Source organism: Camelina sativa, chromosome 5 (assembly GCF_000633955.1).
Source record: "Camelina sativa cultivar DH55 chromosome 5, Cs, whole genome shotgun sequence".
Taxonomy (NCBI): domain Eukaryota; kingdom Viridiplantae; phylum Streptophyta; class Magnoliopsida; order Brassicales; family Brassicaceae; genus Camelina; species Camelina sativa.
In genome coordinates, this window is record NC_025689.1 from 16857688 (window position 1) to 16869650 (window position 11963).

Here is an 11963-nt window from a genome sequence, read left to right on the forward strand (position 1 = left end):
TCAGCATATGTAAAAACATTGGGTGCAAGTTGCTCAAGTAACTCAAAATCGAATATTTATTCAGCAAAAGTGTGAGGTCGTGGGGGAGAATAGGAAAGAGAATATTGTAGTTTTGAAGGAGGTGTTTGAGGACGTAAAACCACTATGGGAAGATTTTTTGCTTGGCAAATTTCTGAATATGAAAATACCTCATGTGGGAAAAATCCACATGATTGTGAACAAAATATGGAGATTGGGAGATCGATCATCATTAATCGATGTTCATGAAGTTAATGCGTCAGCGGTGAAGTTCCGGATCAGGAATGAAGCCATGAGGCATCGAGTTCTAAACCGAGGGATGTGGAATATCATGAATATTTCCATGATCGTGTCAAAATGGACTCCTTTCCCAGAGGAGGCACAGCCGGCGATGAAATCTATACTATTGTGGGTCATGTTGAAGAATGTTCTCTCAGCTATGTTTACTGATAAAGGCTCGGAATTCTCATTTAGTGAGGTGGAGAAGCCAGTACGGTTGCATCCCAAGACTGAGTCTTGTGCTATTTTTGAAGAGGCCCAGATATTGGTGGAAGCAAATTTGACCAATGAATTACCAAAATAGTATGTTGTCATGGGTAAAGAGGAGGGAGAGTTGGAAACTGTGATACATTACTCTGATCCTTGGTTACCTTTGAGATGTAGTGGTTGCAAAAAGTGGGTCCATCTAAGCTTGTCGTGTGTGTCAAAAGGAGAAGACAAGGTCGAAAAATTACTGAGGTGATAGTGCCAAAGATCACAAAGCCGCCTGCATTAGAGCAGCTAAAGGTAGTGGAGATACATGTTGTGCGACTGGTTGATTGGGTTAAGAAAATGACACTGGGATGAAGGTTTCTAATGGGGATATAGAGCAAGAGGGTTGGATAACTCCTAAATCAACTCGTAGCCCGAGAAAAAAAGCAGAAGGGACACGAGTTGAGGCTGTGTCCATTTTGTCTAATTCATACTCGGTTTTAGGAGCAGATGCTAAAAGGGGAGAAGGGGCTACGGATACGAAATCCTTTATTCCGGAGGAACCATAGGGTCAAAGAGGGGAGGTAAGCACAACCCAAGAGGTGATGGTTTACAACGGCTGGTGTTCCTCTGCATGCTTCCTTACCTCAGGAATCAAAAACGGCTCATAAGACAGTCTCATATCATTCTATTCAATCTGCTAGGGATCCCTCTAGGGATCAGAGCAAGAAGATACCCCCAAAAATATTTAAATGTTGGGTTTCTTTTAGAATGTGTGCACCTTAAATAAATCAACTAAACATTATGTCATAAAGAAGTGGAAGGAGGAAAGTTTAAATTTGGTTGTTTGCTTGAGACAAGAGTGAAAGAGAAGAAGGTAGAGAGAATTGGAAATAGGGTATTCAAATATTGGTCTTTGTTGAAAAACTATGAATACAATCGGTTGGGTCGAATTTGGGTTGTTTAGAGGGGTAACATAAGAGTCATGCCTTTTTACATGAGCAGTCAATTAATAACATTTTCAATAAAATTGGAAGACCAAGATGAGGAATCATTTGTTCCTTCGTTTATGCATCGAATCAGGCTGAAAAAAAGAAAAGAATTGTGGGGGGTTTTGTGTAATCATCATGATTCACTGATAATTTGTACCTGGCCATGGCTAATTATGGGTGATTTTAATGAAACTTTAGAATTAGCTGAGCATTCACGAGTGGAGAGTACGCCTACGCTGTCTTCAAGAATGTGTGATTTCAGAACTTTGATGAACTATTGACAACTTACAAATATGCACTGCCATGAACCATTGTATACTTGGTGTAACAAACGAGAGACTGAGCTGATTTCAAAAATTCTGGATAGAAAATTGGTTAATGATAATTGGGTTCAAGTTTTCCCATATTCCTACAATGTGTTTGAATCTGGTGGTGTTTATGACCATCTTCAGAGTCGATTCCATTTGAATGTGGATACGTCCATGGGTAGTAAATGCAGGCCTTTCAAGTTTGTGAATGCTATAGCGGACATGGATGAGTTTAAGCCTATGATACATGATTATTGGGATCGAACAGAGCCACCAAAAATGCAATCTCTTTTTATTCCACTTCTGCAGCAAACCTCGATGTTAGCTTGCTCTGATGCAGCTTGGAGAGCCGATGGTCACACGGGACTCGGGTGGAGCTTCAGGGATCGCTAGGAGATACCAATTTGGGAGAGAGCGTCTCGAATACAGTATGTTGCCTCACCGTTGATGGCCAAAGCTCTAGCAACTCTGACAGCAATTCGAGTTGCGATTAAATCGGACTTCAAACCTTCCACTTTGCTTCAGACTTGTTAACCCTTGTCAAAGCTCTTAGTCAGGAGATCCAAGTCAAGGAACTCCATGGGTTTTTTTTCACGATATCCTCACCCTATCTTCTATTTTTTGTTGTTTCTTTCAATTCATTCCAAAGAATCTGAACCATCGAGCAGACGTTCTGGCAAAAGATGTCCTTTTGGCTTAAACTCTTTTTAGGCTGAAAAAAAAAGTATGGTTTGTCCAAAAAAAAATGTTCGAAATATGTGATAAAAGTTTTAGTGTAACCCCCTATGGCTATTTTTCTTAATGGCTTCCACATCTTCTCTTGGCTCGTGACCTTTATCTAATAGTTTGTACACTCATCTAAGAAATTTTAAAATTTTATTTATCGACCCTATAAATCACCACGCAATATATCTTTGTTCTGTATTCAATTGCAATCATTGTCTTTCTTTTATCCTTTTGACTTTAATGATTGTCTTATAGATCAAAACCAAATAAAACATATCCAGGCCCGGCTCAAATGGGTAGGGCAGAGGGGCAGTGGCACAAGGGCCCATCAACATTTGCAAAATTTTCTTTTGTAAAAAAGGTTCATTTTCAAAAAAAAAGTAATAATAAGCCCAAAAAATAATATATTTGGTAGAGAAACAAAAAGTTTTTTTAAGAGAAAATATATCGTAATTATTGTCCAAACAATTAAATTTTATTCTAAATATGAGATCCAAAATATCAATATCTTTCTATATATCTATTAAGGGGTCTAAAAATTTTCTTTTTTTGTCCAAGGGCCCTAAAATTTTTTGAGTCGGGGCTGAACATATCGCCTAAGTTTAAGTAGTATCGCGAATACCTAGTAATATAATTCTCATTCTGGGATTTTAATCCCAATTGCACTATCAATGAATTAACCATGTAACACAATTAAAATATAACTCGATACACATGATCAATTCATGATCAAGACTTAAAACAATTAAAGTGTTCCTACTTCCTACTCTCTTGGGAGTCACGGGGTAATGCATGATTCTTATACCCTGTCATCTTTTACGTGGTACTCTTCGCAATTAACTGAAATAAGTCTTATATCTTTTGCACGTGACAAAAAGATAATGTTAAGTCATTTGTTTTGAACAAGTTGGAAACATTAAATGTACTGGGAAACATATATGTTCCTAATCTTAGGAGTTATGGGGTAATACCTTCTCATACTCTGTCAACTTTTATTTGTTACTCTTCGCAATTATAACTAGTCTTATATCTTTAATTTGCACGTGAAAAAAAGGTAAGAACCATGAAGACGTATGCTAACTGTCAACTGAGATGAACTGGGAGTCATGTGCTAACTCTGCATATGCTTTCTCAGAAGTAAGAACCATGAAGACGTGTAGAAGTCCCCACTATACCAACGTACACCAGTCTTTCTTTCTGCCACAGAAAAATATGACAAATGCTTCCAATAAACAAAATTTAACAAACTGGAGGATTCCGCACATTCCAACTCGAACATATGGAGAGCTAGAATCTGTCCCATATCTCTTAACCAACCAAATAATTTGCAAGTTTTATTCAGGGTAAACAAATAAGTTTTATTTACTTGAAGTAACTTTGTTTTCTGCTATTCTTCTCTTTCATATTCTTCTTATTTTGACAAAAAATGTGATATTCTACTATATTTCTCTATGCTTTCTTTTTATGTTGTAAAAACAATACATGGTGCAGTTTTCCAATAGGTAGTGGAGAAGTAAAAAAGGAAGAGTTGAAAACTAACAGTAAGAAACCTCGTAGAGAATCTTTACTTGATCACTCAAAACATTTTATATGGGAATATATGCAAGTGTTTCTTTTCTATGATCCATTTCTATCCCTTGTCGATATGGATCAAATACAATAATTCATCATCATAGTTTTACAACAAATGACAAAATAGGATAAAAAAACACACAAAAAAAAGACAAAAAAAAAAATAGCCAAAATAATTTACAATATATATAAGTAAAGAAATGGTGGAAAGTTGGAAATAAAGTGTGATGAACCTATCTCTTAAGACTTCACGTTTTTGTGATATGTCTCAAATCACATATAGTGGAAGGTCGGTGCTAGCTCTCTTTCATTCATTTTTGTGGCTATAAAAAGGCAGTTTCCTCTCCATCATTATTTGCTTCTGTGGCTAACAAAGACCAAACATTTAGCAGAAATTAAGAATAATATCATCAAGGCGATACTTGAAGATATACAAGAAAAATGGTTTGGATAATATTTTTCTTCTTACTTGTAAACTATTGGTTGTAAGATTTGTAAACTGAAGATTGATGTGGTGGTTTTCAGGAGAGCAAAGGGAGTTGGACGGTAGCTGATGCCGTAGACTACAGCGGCCGACCAGCAGACAAATCCAAAACCGGTGGCTGGATCACTGCAGCTCTCATTCTTGGTTCGTCTTTTTCTTCTCTACATTACCTATGCATATATGCATTTGCAGATAATATAACTTTGGTCCAAAGATACATATACATAAACACATATACCACAACCAGTATATAAGATCTGTGTGAAAATTACTCATATATATATATATATATATATATATGTCCTAGCAAAAGACAAACTTCTTCGTCTTCTTCTTGCTTATAATCCACTTTTTTTTTGGGCAAAGCTTATATAATTCACTACAATCATCGTTTCTTACTTCGTAATATGCATAACTACATATATATATATATATATATATATATATATTTCCATTATTTAATAATCGGTAAATGAGAAAATACATGTCGTCCACATATTGGCAAAATATTCATCAGTGAATACATACCAATATGTGTATACGTAGCTAATTTTATTAAGAGGGTTGTGGTAGTTCTTGCGTATACATTTAAATCTCCATTAAGTTGTATAATTTACGAATACATGGTGAGAAACAAAAGAGACTCAATTTCAAATCAGTCACACTCACACATGATATGATTGAAATAAGTCCGTTTGTATATATAAAATATGAAACGTCGTTGTTCTGAATCACGCTGATTGATAGAAAGATAAAGAAAAAAGGGATACGCCACATGGCTCCCCATCTCGTTCATTCAATCATAATAAATGATTTTCTTTTTATTTTATTAAATTTCATCACACGTAAAAAAAAAAAGAAAATTGAGTAGTGAGGGGAAAATGAAAAATAGATTTATATCTGTATTCACGTGTCTACTTAGGGAGCATAAAACGCCGACCTCAAAAAACTTGTTTTGTTCCTCAATATTCTCTTACAGTTGTCTAATTAAAATTAGTCGTTAATCCAAACTTTGGTTTTGTTGCTTTCTGAGATGAAAACTGTTAATATATAATTCTTCAGTTCCTTACCTTTTGAAGGACAAAAAAGATCATGATTTTAATTTTTACAGTGATAAGTTTTTTTTTTACAGCGAGAAGTTATCGTGAATATTTTTCTATGTTTCCAAAATAAATAAATAAATCATAGTTGGAGTATATATGAAAGCTTATGGTTTGAGTGTCAGTTTGAATTAATTTACCTTTAGACAACCAAACTTGTTTATCAGTTTATGGCTATTTCACGCGGGTTTCAAACATTATAATTATCTGGTTATCAAAAAAACAAAAAAAACTTTATGATTATCTAAATCCTATAATAATTTCCATGTGTAATTTACCACTTAGATGAATTTGGCGTCTTAGTAAAGAAAAAAAAAGTAAGGATTATTGGATTTACACAACACTACTTGAATATGTATGAATTACTTCCAATTTAACTTGGAACATGTATACAAAGTGTTGATAGTGTATAAAGAAAAATGTAAAAACTATTGCAGGAATTGAGGTTGTGGAGAGGCTATCAACCATGGGAATAGCGGTGAATTTGGTAACATATTTGATGGAGACAATGCATCTCCCAAGTTCAACTTCTGCCAACATTGTCACTGACTTCATGGGCACTTCCTTCCTCCTTTGCTTGCTGGGTGGATTTCTCGCGGACTCCTTCCTCGGCCGTTTTAAAACCATAGCTATTTTTTCAACCATTCAAGCTCTCGTAAGACTTTATCTCAAACCATATATAACCAAAAAAAAAAAAGAAAAAAAAAAATCAATGTTATTAGTTGGTTACACCATTTAATAGTAGATGCCTCTTTAAACATCAACCAAAAAGTTTGCTATCAAATCTTATAATTGTATTATTGTATATAGGGAACTGGTGCCCTAGCGATAGCAACGAAGCTGCCAGAGCTGCGTCCACCAACATGTCACCACGGAGAAGCATGCATACCCGCCACTACCTTTCAGATGACAATTCTTTATATTTCACTTTACCTTATAGCCCTTGGAACAGGTGGCCTTAAGTCTAGTATCTCCGGATTCGGGTCTGACCAGTTTGATGAAAAAGATCCTAAAGAAAAAGCTCAAATGGCTTTCTTCTTCAACAGGTTAGGTTTAGAGTTTATATTCATTATATGATAACATTATTGGAACAATCCCTTATTTAAAACTAAATTAAATTTGGCACATGCAGATTTTTCTTTTTCATTAGCATGGGGACGTTGATGGCTGTGACTGTTTTAGTTTACATGCAAGATGAAGTGGGAAGATCTTGGGCTTATGGAATCTGCACGGTGTCTATGGCTATAGCTATTGGGATTTTCTTGTTTGGGACTAAAAGCTACCGTTATAAGAAGAGCCAAGGAAGTCCTGTTGTGCAAATTTTTCAGGTTATAGCAGCTGCATTCAGAAAGAGGAAAATGGAACTACCTCAAAGCATTGTTTATCTTTATGAAGATAATCCTGAGGGCCTGAGAATTGAACATACTGATCAGTTTCAGTAAGTTTCTAGTCAATTTTCACAAACAAAATTAAGAAGTAAATTAAAGTGAAATTTGTATCTTAATTATCTAAACTTGTGTGTGCAGCTTGTTGGACAAGGCAGCCATAGTCACAGAAGGAGATTTCGAACAAACCCTAGATGGAGTCGCAATTCCAAACCCTTGGAAGCTAAGCTCAGTAACCAAAGTAGAGGAAGTGAAAATGATGGTTAGGCTTTTGCCTATTTGGGCAACAACTATCATTTTCTGGACAACATATGCCCAAATGATTACATTCTCGGTTGAGCAAGCTTCAACCATGAGACGTAACATTGGAAATTTCAAGATTCCAGCTGGTTCACTCACCGTGTTTTTCGTCGCGGCTATTCTCATAACTTTAGCTGTCTACGACCGTGCTATAATGCCTTTTTGGAAGAAATGGAAAGGAAAACCAGGTGACATAAGATGCATGCAACATTTACATATCTAGATTTTTTGCATATATATATATATATATATGTCTCTCAACTATATATTCACATGCATTCACATTCCAGGTTTCTCTAGCCTACAAAGAATTGCTATTGGATTGGTCTTATCAACAGCCGGCATGGCAGCTGCAGCTCTAGTTGAGCAAAAGCGTCTATCCGTTGCGAAATCTAGTACACAAAAAACATTACCCATAAGTGTATTCTTACTTGTTCCACAATTCTTCTTAGTTGGAGCTGGGGAAGCCTTTATCTACACTGGCCAACTTGATTTCTTCATAACCCAATCGCCTAAGGGAATGAAAACAATGAGCACTGGACTTTTCTTGACCACTTTATCACTAGGCTTCTTTGTCAGCAGTTTCTTGGTCTCAGTCATCAAGAAGGTCACTTCAACTTCTACGGATGGAGGATGGCTGGCTGATAACATCAACCACGGCCGACTCGACTACTTTTATTGGCTGTTAGTCATTCTTAGTGGAATAAACTTCGGTGTCTATTTCATTTGTGCCTTGTGGTTTAAGCCAACGAAGGGTAAAGACTCGGCAGAGAAGGATAATGGGAAGGGATTCTCTGCTGAAGACTGCTAAATTTTGTTTGGGGTATATTTTCTGGTGTACCATATTATTATCTTTCAACAAAGCTGCTTTCCAATNGACGTTGCGAAATCTAGTACACAAAAAACATTGCCCATAAGTGTATTCTTACTTGTTCCACAATTCTTCTTAGTTGGAGCTGGGGAAGCCTTTATCTACACTGGCCAACTTGATTTCTTCATAACCCAATCGCCTAAGGGAATGAAAACAATGAGCACCGGACTTTTCTTGACCACTTTATCACTAGGCTTCTTTGTCAGCAGTTTCTTGGTCTCAGTCATCAAGAAGGTCACTTCAACTTCTACGGATGGAGGATGGCTGGCTGATAACATCAACCACGGCCGACTCGACTACTTTTATTGGCTGTTAGTCATTCTTAGTGGAATAAACTTCGTTGTCTATTTCATTTGTGCCTTGTGGTTTAAGCCAACGAAGGGTAAAGACTCGGCAGAGAAGGATAATGGGAAGGGATTCTCTGCTGAAGACTGCTAAATTTTGTTTGGGGTATATTTTCTGGTGTACCATATTATTATCTTTCAACAAAGCTGCTTTCCAATTATTAAGTTCTTTTTTTTCCTTTTTTGTGTATATTAAGCAATTAAGCTGTGTCTAGATTCCTACCAGTCTCAAATATTGTGTCTTCACTGGTCATGTTATTTACTTTTCTTTCTTTTTTTATTCATTGGTCTTTGATTACGTATCAGAACATTCTAGAACTTTGGAAAATATCTTGCAGCATTGAAGATGGCCTTAGATGTTGCAAAGAAGTGTTGAAAGATCTAGATCATTTTCTACCGGGTTAATTTCATCTCTATCGCTCATTTTGAATGTAAACTTGTATTTTTAGTTTGTGTCTATATACTAATAAATTGCTCAATTAGCACTAAAACAATGGAGAGACAAGTTTCCTAGACCGTTCCTGTGGATAGTGATCAGTGTGTGGCATAGGCAAGAGACCGGAGACGGCTACCATGGTTGGTGTGACCAAGAGAGCTTCAGTCGGTCACACGTTGTTTAGATATGTTTTTAGTTACTCTTCGAGTCATATATAGTATGAATTATTGAATTTATTACAGGAAAATAAGCAATAACAATACAATATAGCTTTTTATGCATTTTTGCTATAGGTGACATACCTTTTTGTTGTAAATAGCGTTTGTCAGAATCCAAACTAGGGGTGGGCGTTCGGTTTTTCGGTTTGGTTTAGGTTCGGTTTTTTCGGTTTACGGTTTTTTTGGTTTTATAAAAATGGAACCATAAAGAAACCATATGTAATTCGGTTTGGTTACGGTTCGGTTTTTTCGGTTTATGGTTTTTTCGGTTTCATCAAAAATGGAACCATATAAAAACCATATGTATCACAGTTCGGTTCGGTTTCGGTTTGGTTCCGGTTTTTAATGGTTATTTTATACTTTTAAAAAATAGATAGTTGATACATAACTAAAAATAAACATAAAAGTAAAACCTAAACATAAATCAAAAAAATAGAATCCAAATTTAGTTTTGTAATTCGATAGATTACTAAGAGATCAGTAACTATAAGCCCAATAAAAAAAAAATATTGATATTGTTATACAATATAAAGTTATAAGTTGGAGAAACTAATTATATCTAATTTCTCCTAAATTTTTTAAAAAAAACCAAAAAAACCATTCGGTTTTACGGTTTTTAACCAGACCAAACCTAAACCAAATGCTTAACTAAAATAAAAACCAAATGGATTTTTAGACTTAACCATAACCAAACCAAACCTATTATTTCGGTTCGGTTTGGTTCGGTTTTTTGGATTTCGGTTTTTTTGCCCACCCCTAATCCAAACGTTATGGTTGGTTCGTCACATTTTAATTTTGGGAACGCCTTTTAACATTGTAGTATATATAGTAAGTAATAGTATTGGTATGTTTTAAGTGCTAGTATTGGTATATTTTCCCTCGCACTTCGTTGTTTCACTTCTCAAGTTCTTTTTCTCACTATTTCTTTCGGTATTTTAAAGCTTTTTTCTTTCTAACTTTTGTTTACTCTTTTTTTACCAATTCACAATTTGGATTCTTCTCAGGCAAAATCCTTAACCAAGATGTAAAACCAGATGAGTCATCTTTCTTCTTCTCCACCGAACAATGCTAAGGAATCATCTCCACCAAACATCGATAACTAAAAGAAAGATGACACAAAATATGTAATCTTTCTTTTTTAAAACAAGATAAGTCATCTTCCACTTCTCCATCAAACATCGTCATCGTGTTGATGGACCGCCAAATCAATTAAGACAATGTTGGGGAACAATTCTACCACTAGTGGAACCGTCAACATTTTCACACATCACAGTGCATGGAAGGACCATCTTCATCTCTGTTATACTTTAGGTTAATGCCAATTAGCTCAACAATTTTGTAGCTCTTGCTACATTGCAGACTTATTGTCATTTTGTTCTTTGACGTTCCATATATGTTCTTTAGCCTAAGGTCTTGGATATGAACGTATGACTCACCCTAAAAACCCAATCACAAGTTGTATTTTGCTTGTGATTAGAAATATATAATAAGGTTTGCTTCTTTTTTCTTTTGCATAGAAATTTAACCTTTTTTCATGTTCACAAGGTGGGTGAGGACAATACTTCTGATCAATGTTGATCGGTTTTCCAACATCAATCATCTGAATATTCTCATACACGAAGTTCGAAACTAAGATCTTTGAAGCTGCAGATTCCCAAGTCTTGATCTAAATACCATCGCCTTGTGCCGTTGAATATGATGTCTCATACAGTTAAATCCTTCACGTCTTTCTCGTCTTTGTTCTTCCCTAAACTTCCAACACTGATCCCATGCATGGGACCGCACTTGACGTTAGAGATATCGAGGTTAGTGGTTAGAGGTACAATTGTTTCCACTATCGATGTTTGTGTTTGAGACGCGAATATTGCTACATGAACCCATTTTCATATCGTTAGTGTTGGGATTATCGTCAGGAGCTGTTGTAGTGACACTGGTATGATGGATGGAGAAGAAATTGAAGTGTCCCGTTTTGCTGTTGACTGATATTATTTCTTTGATATTTGAGTTGTTCACGGATGCAAATCCATAGTCTATGAAAATTTCAAATTTACAAGACTTGCTACTTTTTCATACATAGAAAAATGACTACTACAGATGTTAATAAAGTGGTATATAAGAAATAATGATTAAATCATTTTCTTTTCATTGTATGAGTATCTTATCACACGTTTTGTAATACGGTTTAAATGTAAACTAGATTATGACCCGTGCTAGAGCACGGGTTGTAATTCGTTTTGTTTCTTTTATAATTATTATGATAAAATATAATTTATATGATTTTTTAATAATTTTTTGGATAAAATATTATGAAAAAATCATATGCAAGTTTTTTAGTCATTGTTGGATCATGCTATACACACGATGATCATTTTCATCGGGAATAATAGTCTTCAAACACCGCATTTGATTAACATTTGATATAGCATTTAATATTTGCATATTACAATTAATATAGCATGTAATATTAACATTACATATAACAAACATGCTATAATATTAATTTTAATATTACATGTTATAGCATGTAATATAAATAAAAGGAATTTCAACATGTGCTCTAGCATGGGTATTAATTGTTATTATTTGCTTAGATTTTTTTTTTTTATGTTTATCAAATGTTTTTTCTATGGAGAATTAATTCAGAATATTCTGTTTATTGTTTTTGTAATCAACGTAATGTAGCAATCAAATCTTTGGAAGATATATTTTGGTGTAAAAGAGAATTAAAATTATCTCCT

The 11963-nt window shown here is 35.0% G+C and overlaps 1 protein-coding gene, 1 long non-coding RNA gene and 1 pseudogene across 7 annotated transcripts; 1 reads left to right on the forward strand and 2 right to left on the reverse strand.

Annotated features, from left to right (window-relative positions):
• LOC104787070 lies at positions 4052 to 4682 on the reverse strand. Its single transcript, XR_767774.1, has 2 exons — positions 4557 to 4682; positions 4052 to 4454 (listed from the first exon to the last, which is right to left on the reverse strand). It is a non-coding gene; the product is annotated as an uncharacterized LOC104787070 (long non-coding RNA).
• On the forward strand, positions 4271 to 10726 carry LOC104787068 (protein NRT1/ PTR FAMILY 6.2). Of its 6 annotated transcripts, none has more exons than XM_010512575.2 (9): positions 4420 to 4531; positions 4613 to 4715; positions 6109 to 6326; positions 6482 to 6717; positions 6804 to 7109; positions 7198 to 7544; positions 7647 to 7775; positions 8274 to 8677; positions 10230 to 10726. In XM_010512575.2, the coding sequence occupies exons 1-8, from the start codon at positions 4529 to 4531 to the stop codon at positions 8663 to 8665; spliced, it is 1734 nt and encodes a 577-aa protein (XP_010510877.1). In that variant the 5' UTR covers positions 4420 to 4528; the 3' UTR covers positions 8666 to 8677; positions 10230 to 10726. The 6 variants fall into 6 exon arrangements, with proteins under 6 accessions (XP_010510874.1, XP_010510877.1, XP_010510875.1 ...); XM_010512573.2 differs by lacking the exon at positions 10230 to 10726 and adding an exon at positions 8878 to 9280; XM_010512574.2 differs by lacking the exon at positions 10230 to 10726 and adding an exon at positions 8910 to 9280.
• LOC109132865 lies at positions 10168 to 11628 on the reverse strand (annotated as a pseudogene).

Coding starts and splice junctions, on each gene's coding strand:
- LOC104787068 (XM_010512572.2), top strand. Junction 4,716..6,108: donor CACTGCAGCTCTCATTCTTG/GTTCGTCTTTTT, acceptor AAACTATTGCAG/GAATTGAGGTTGTGGAGAGG. Junction 6,718..6,803: donor ATGGCTTTCTTCTTCAACAG/GTTAGGTTTAGA, acceptor TGGCACATGCAG/ATTTTTCTTTTTCATTAGCA.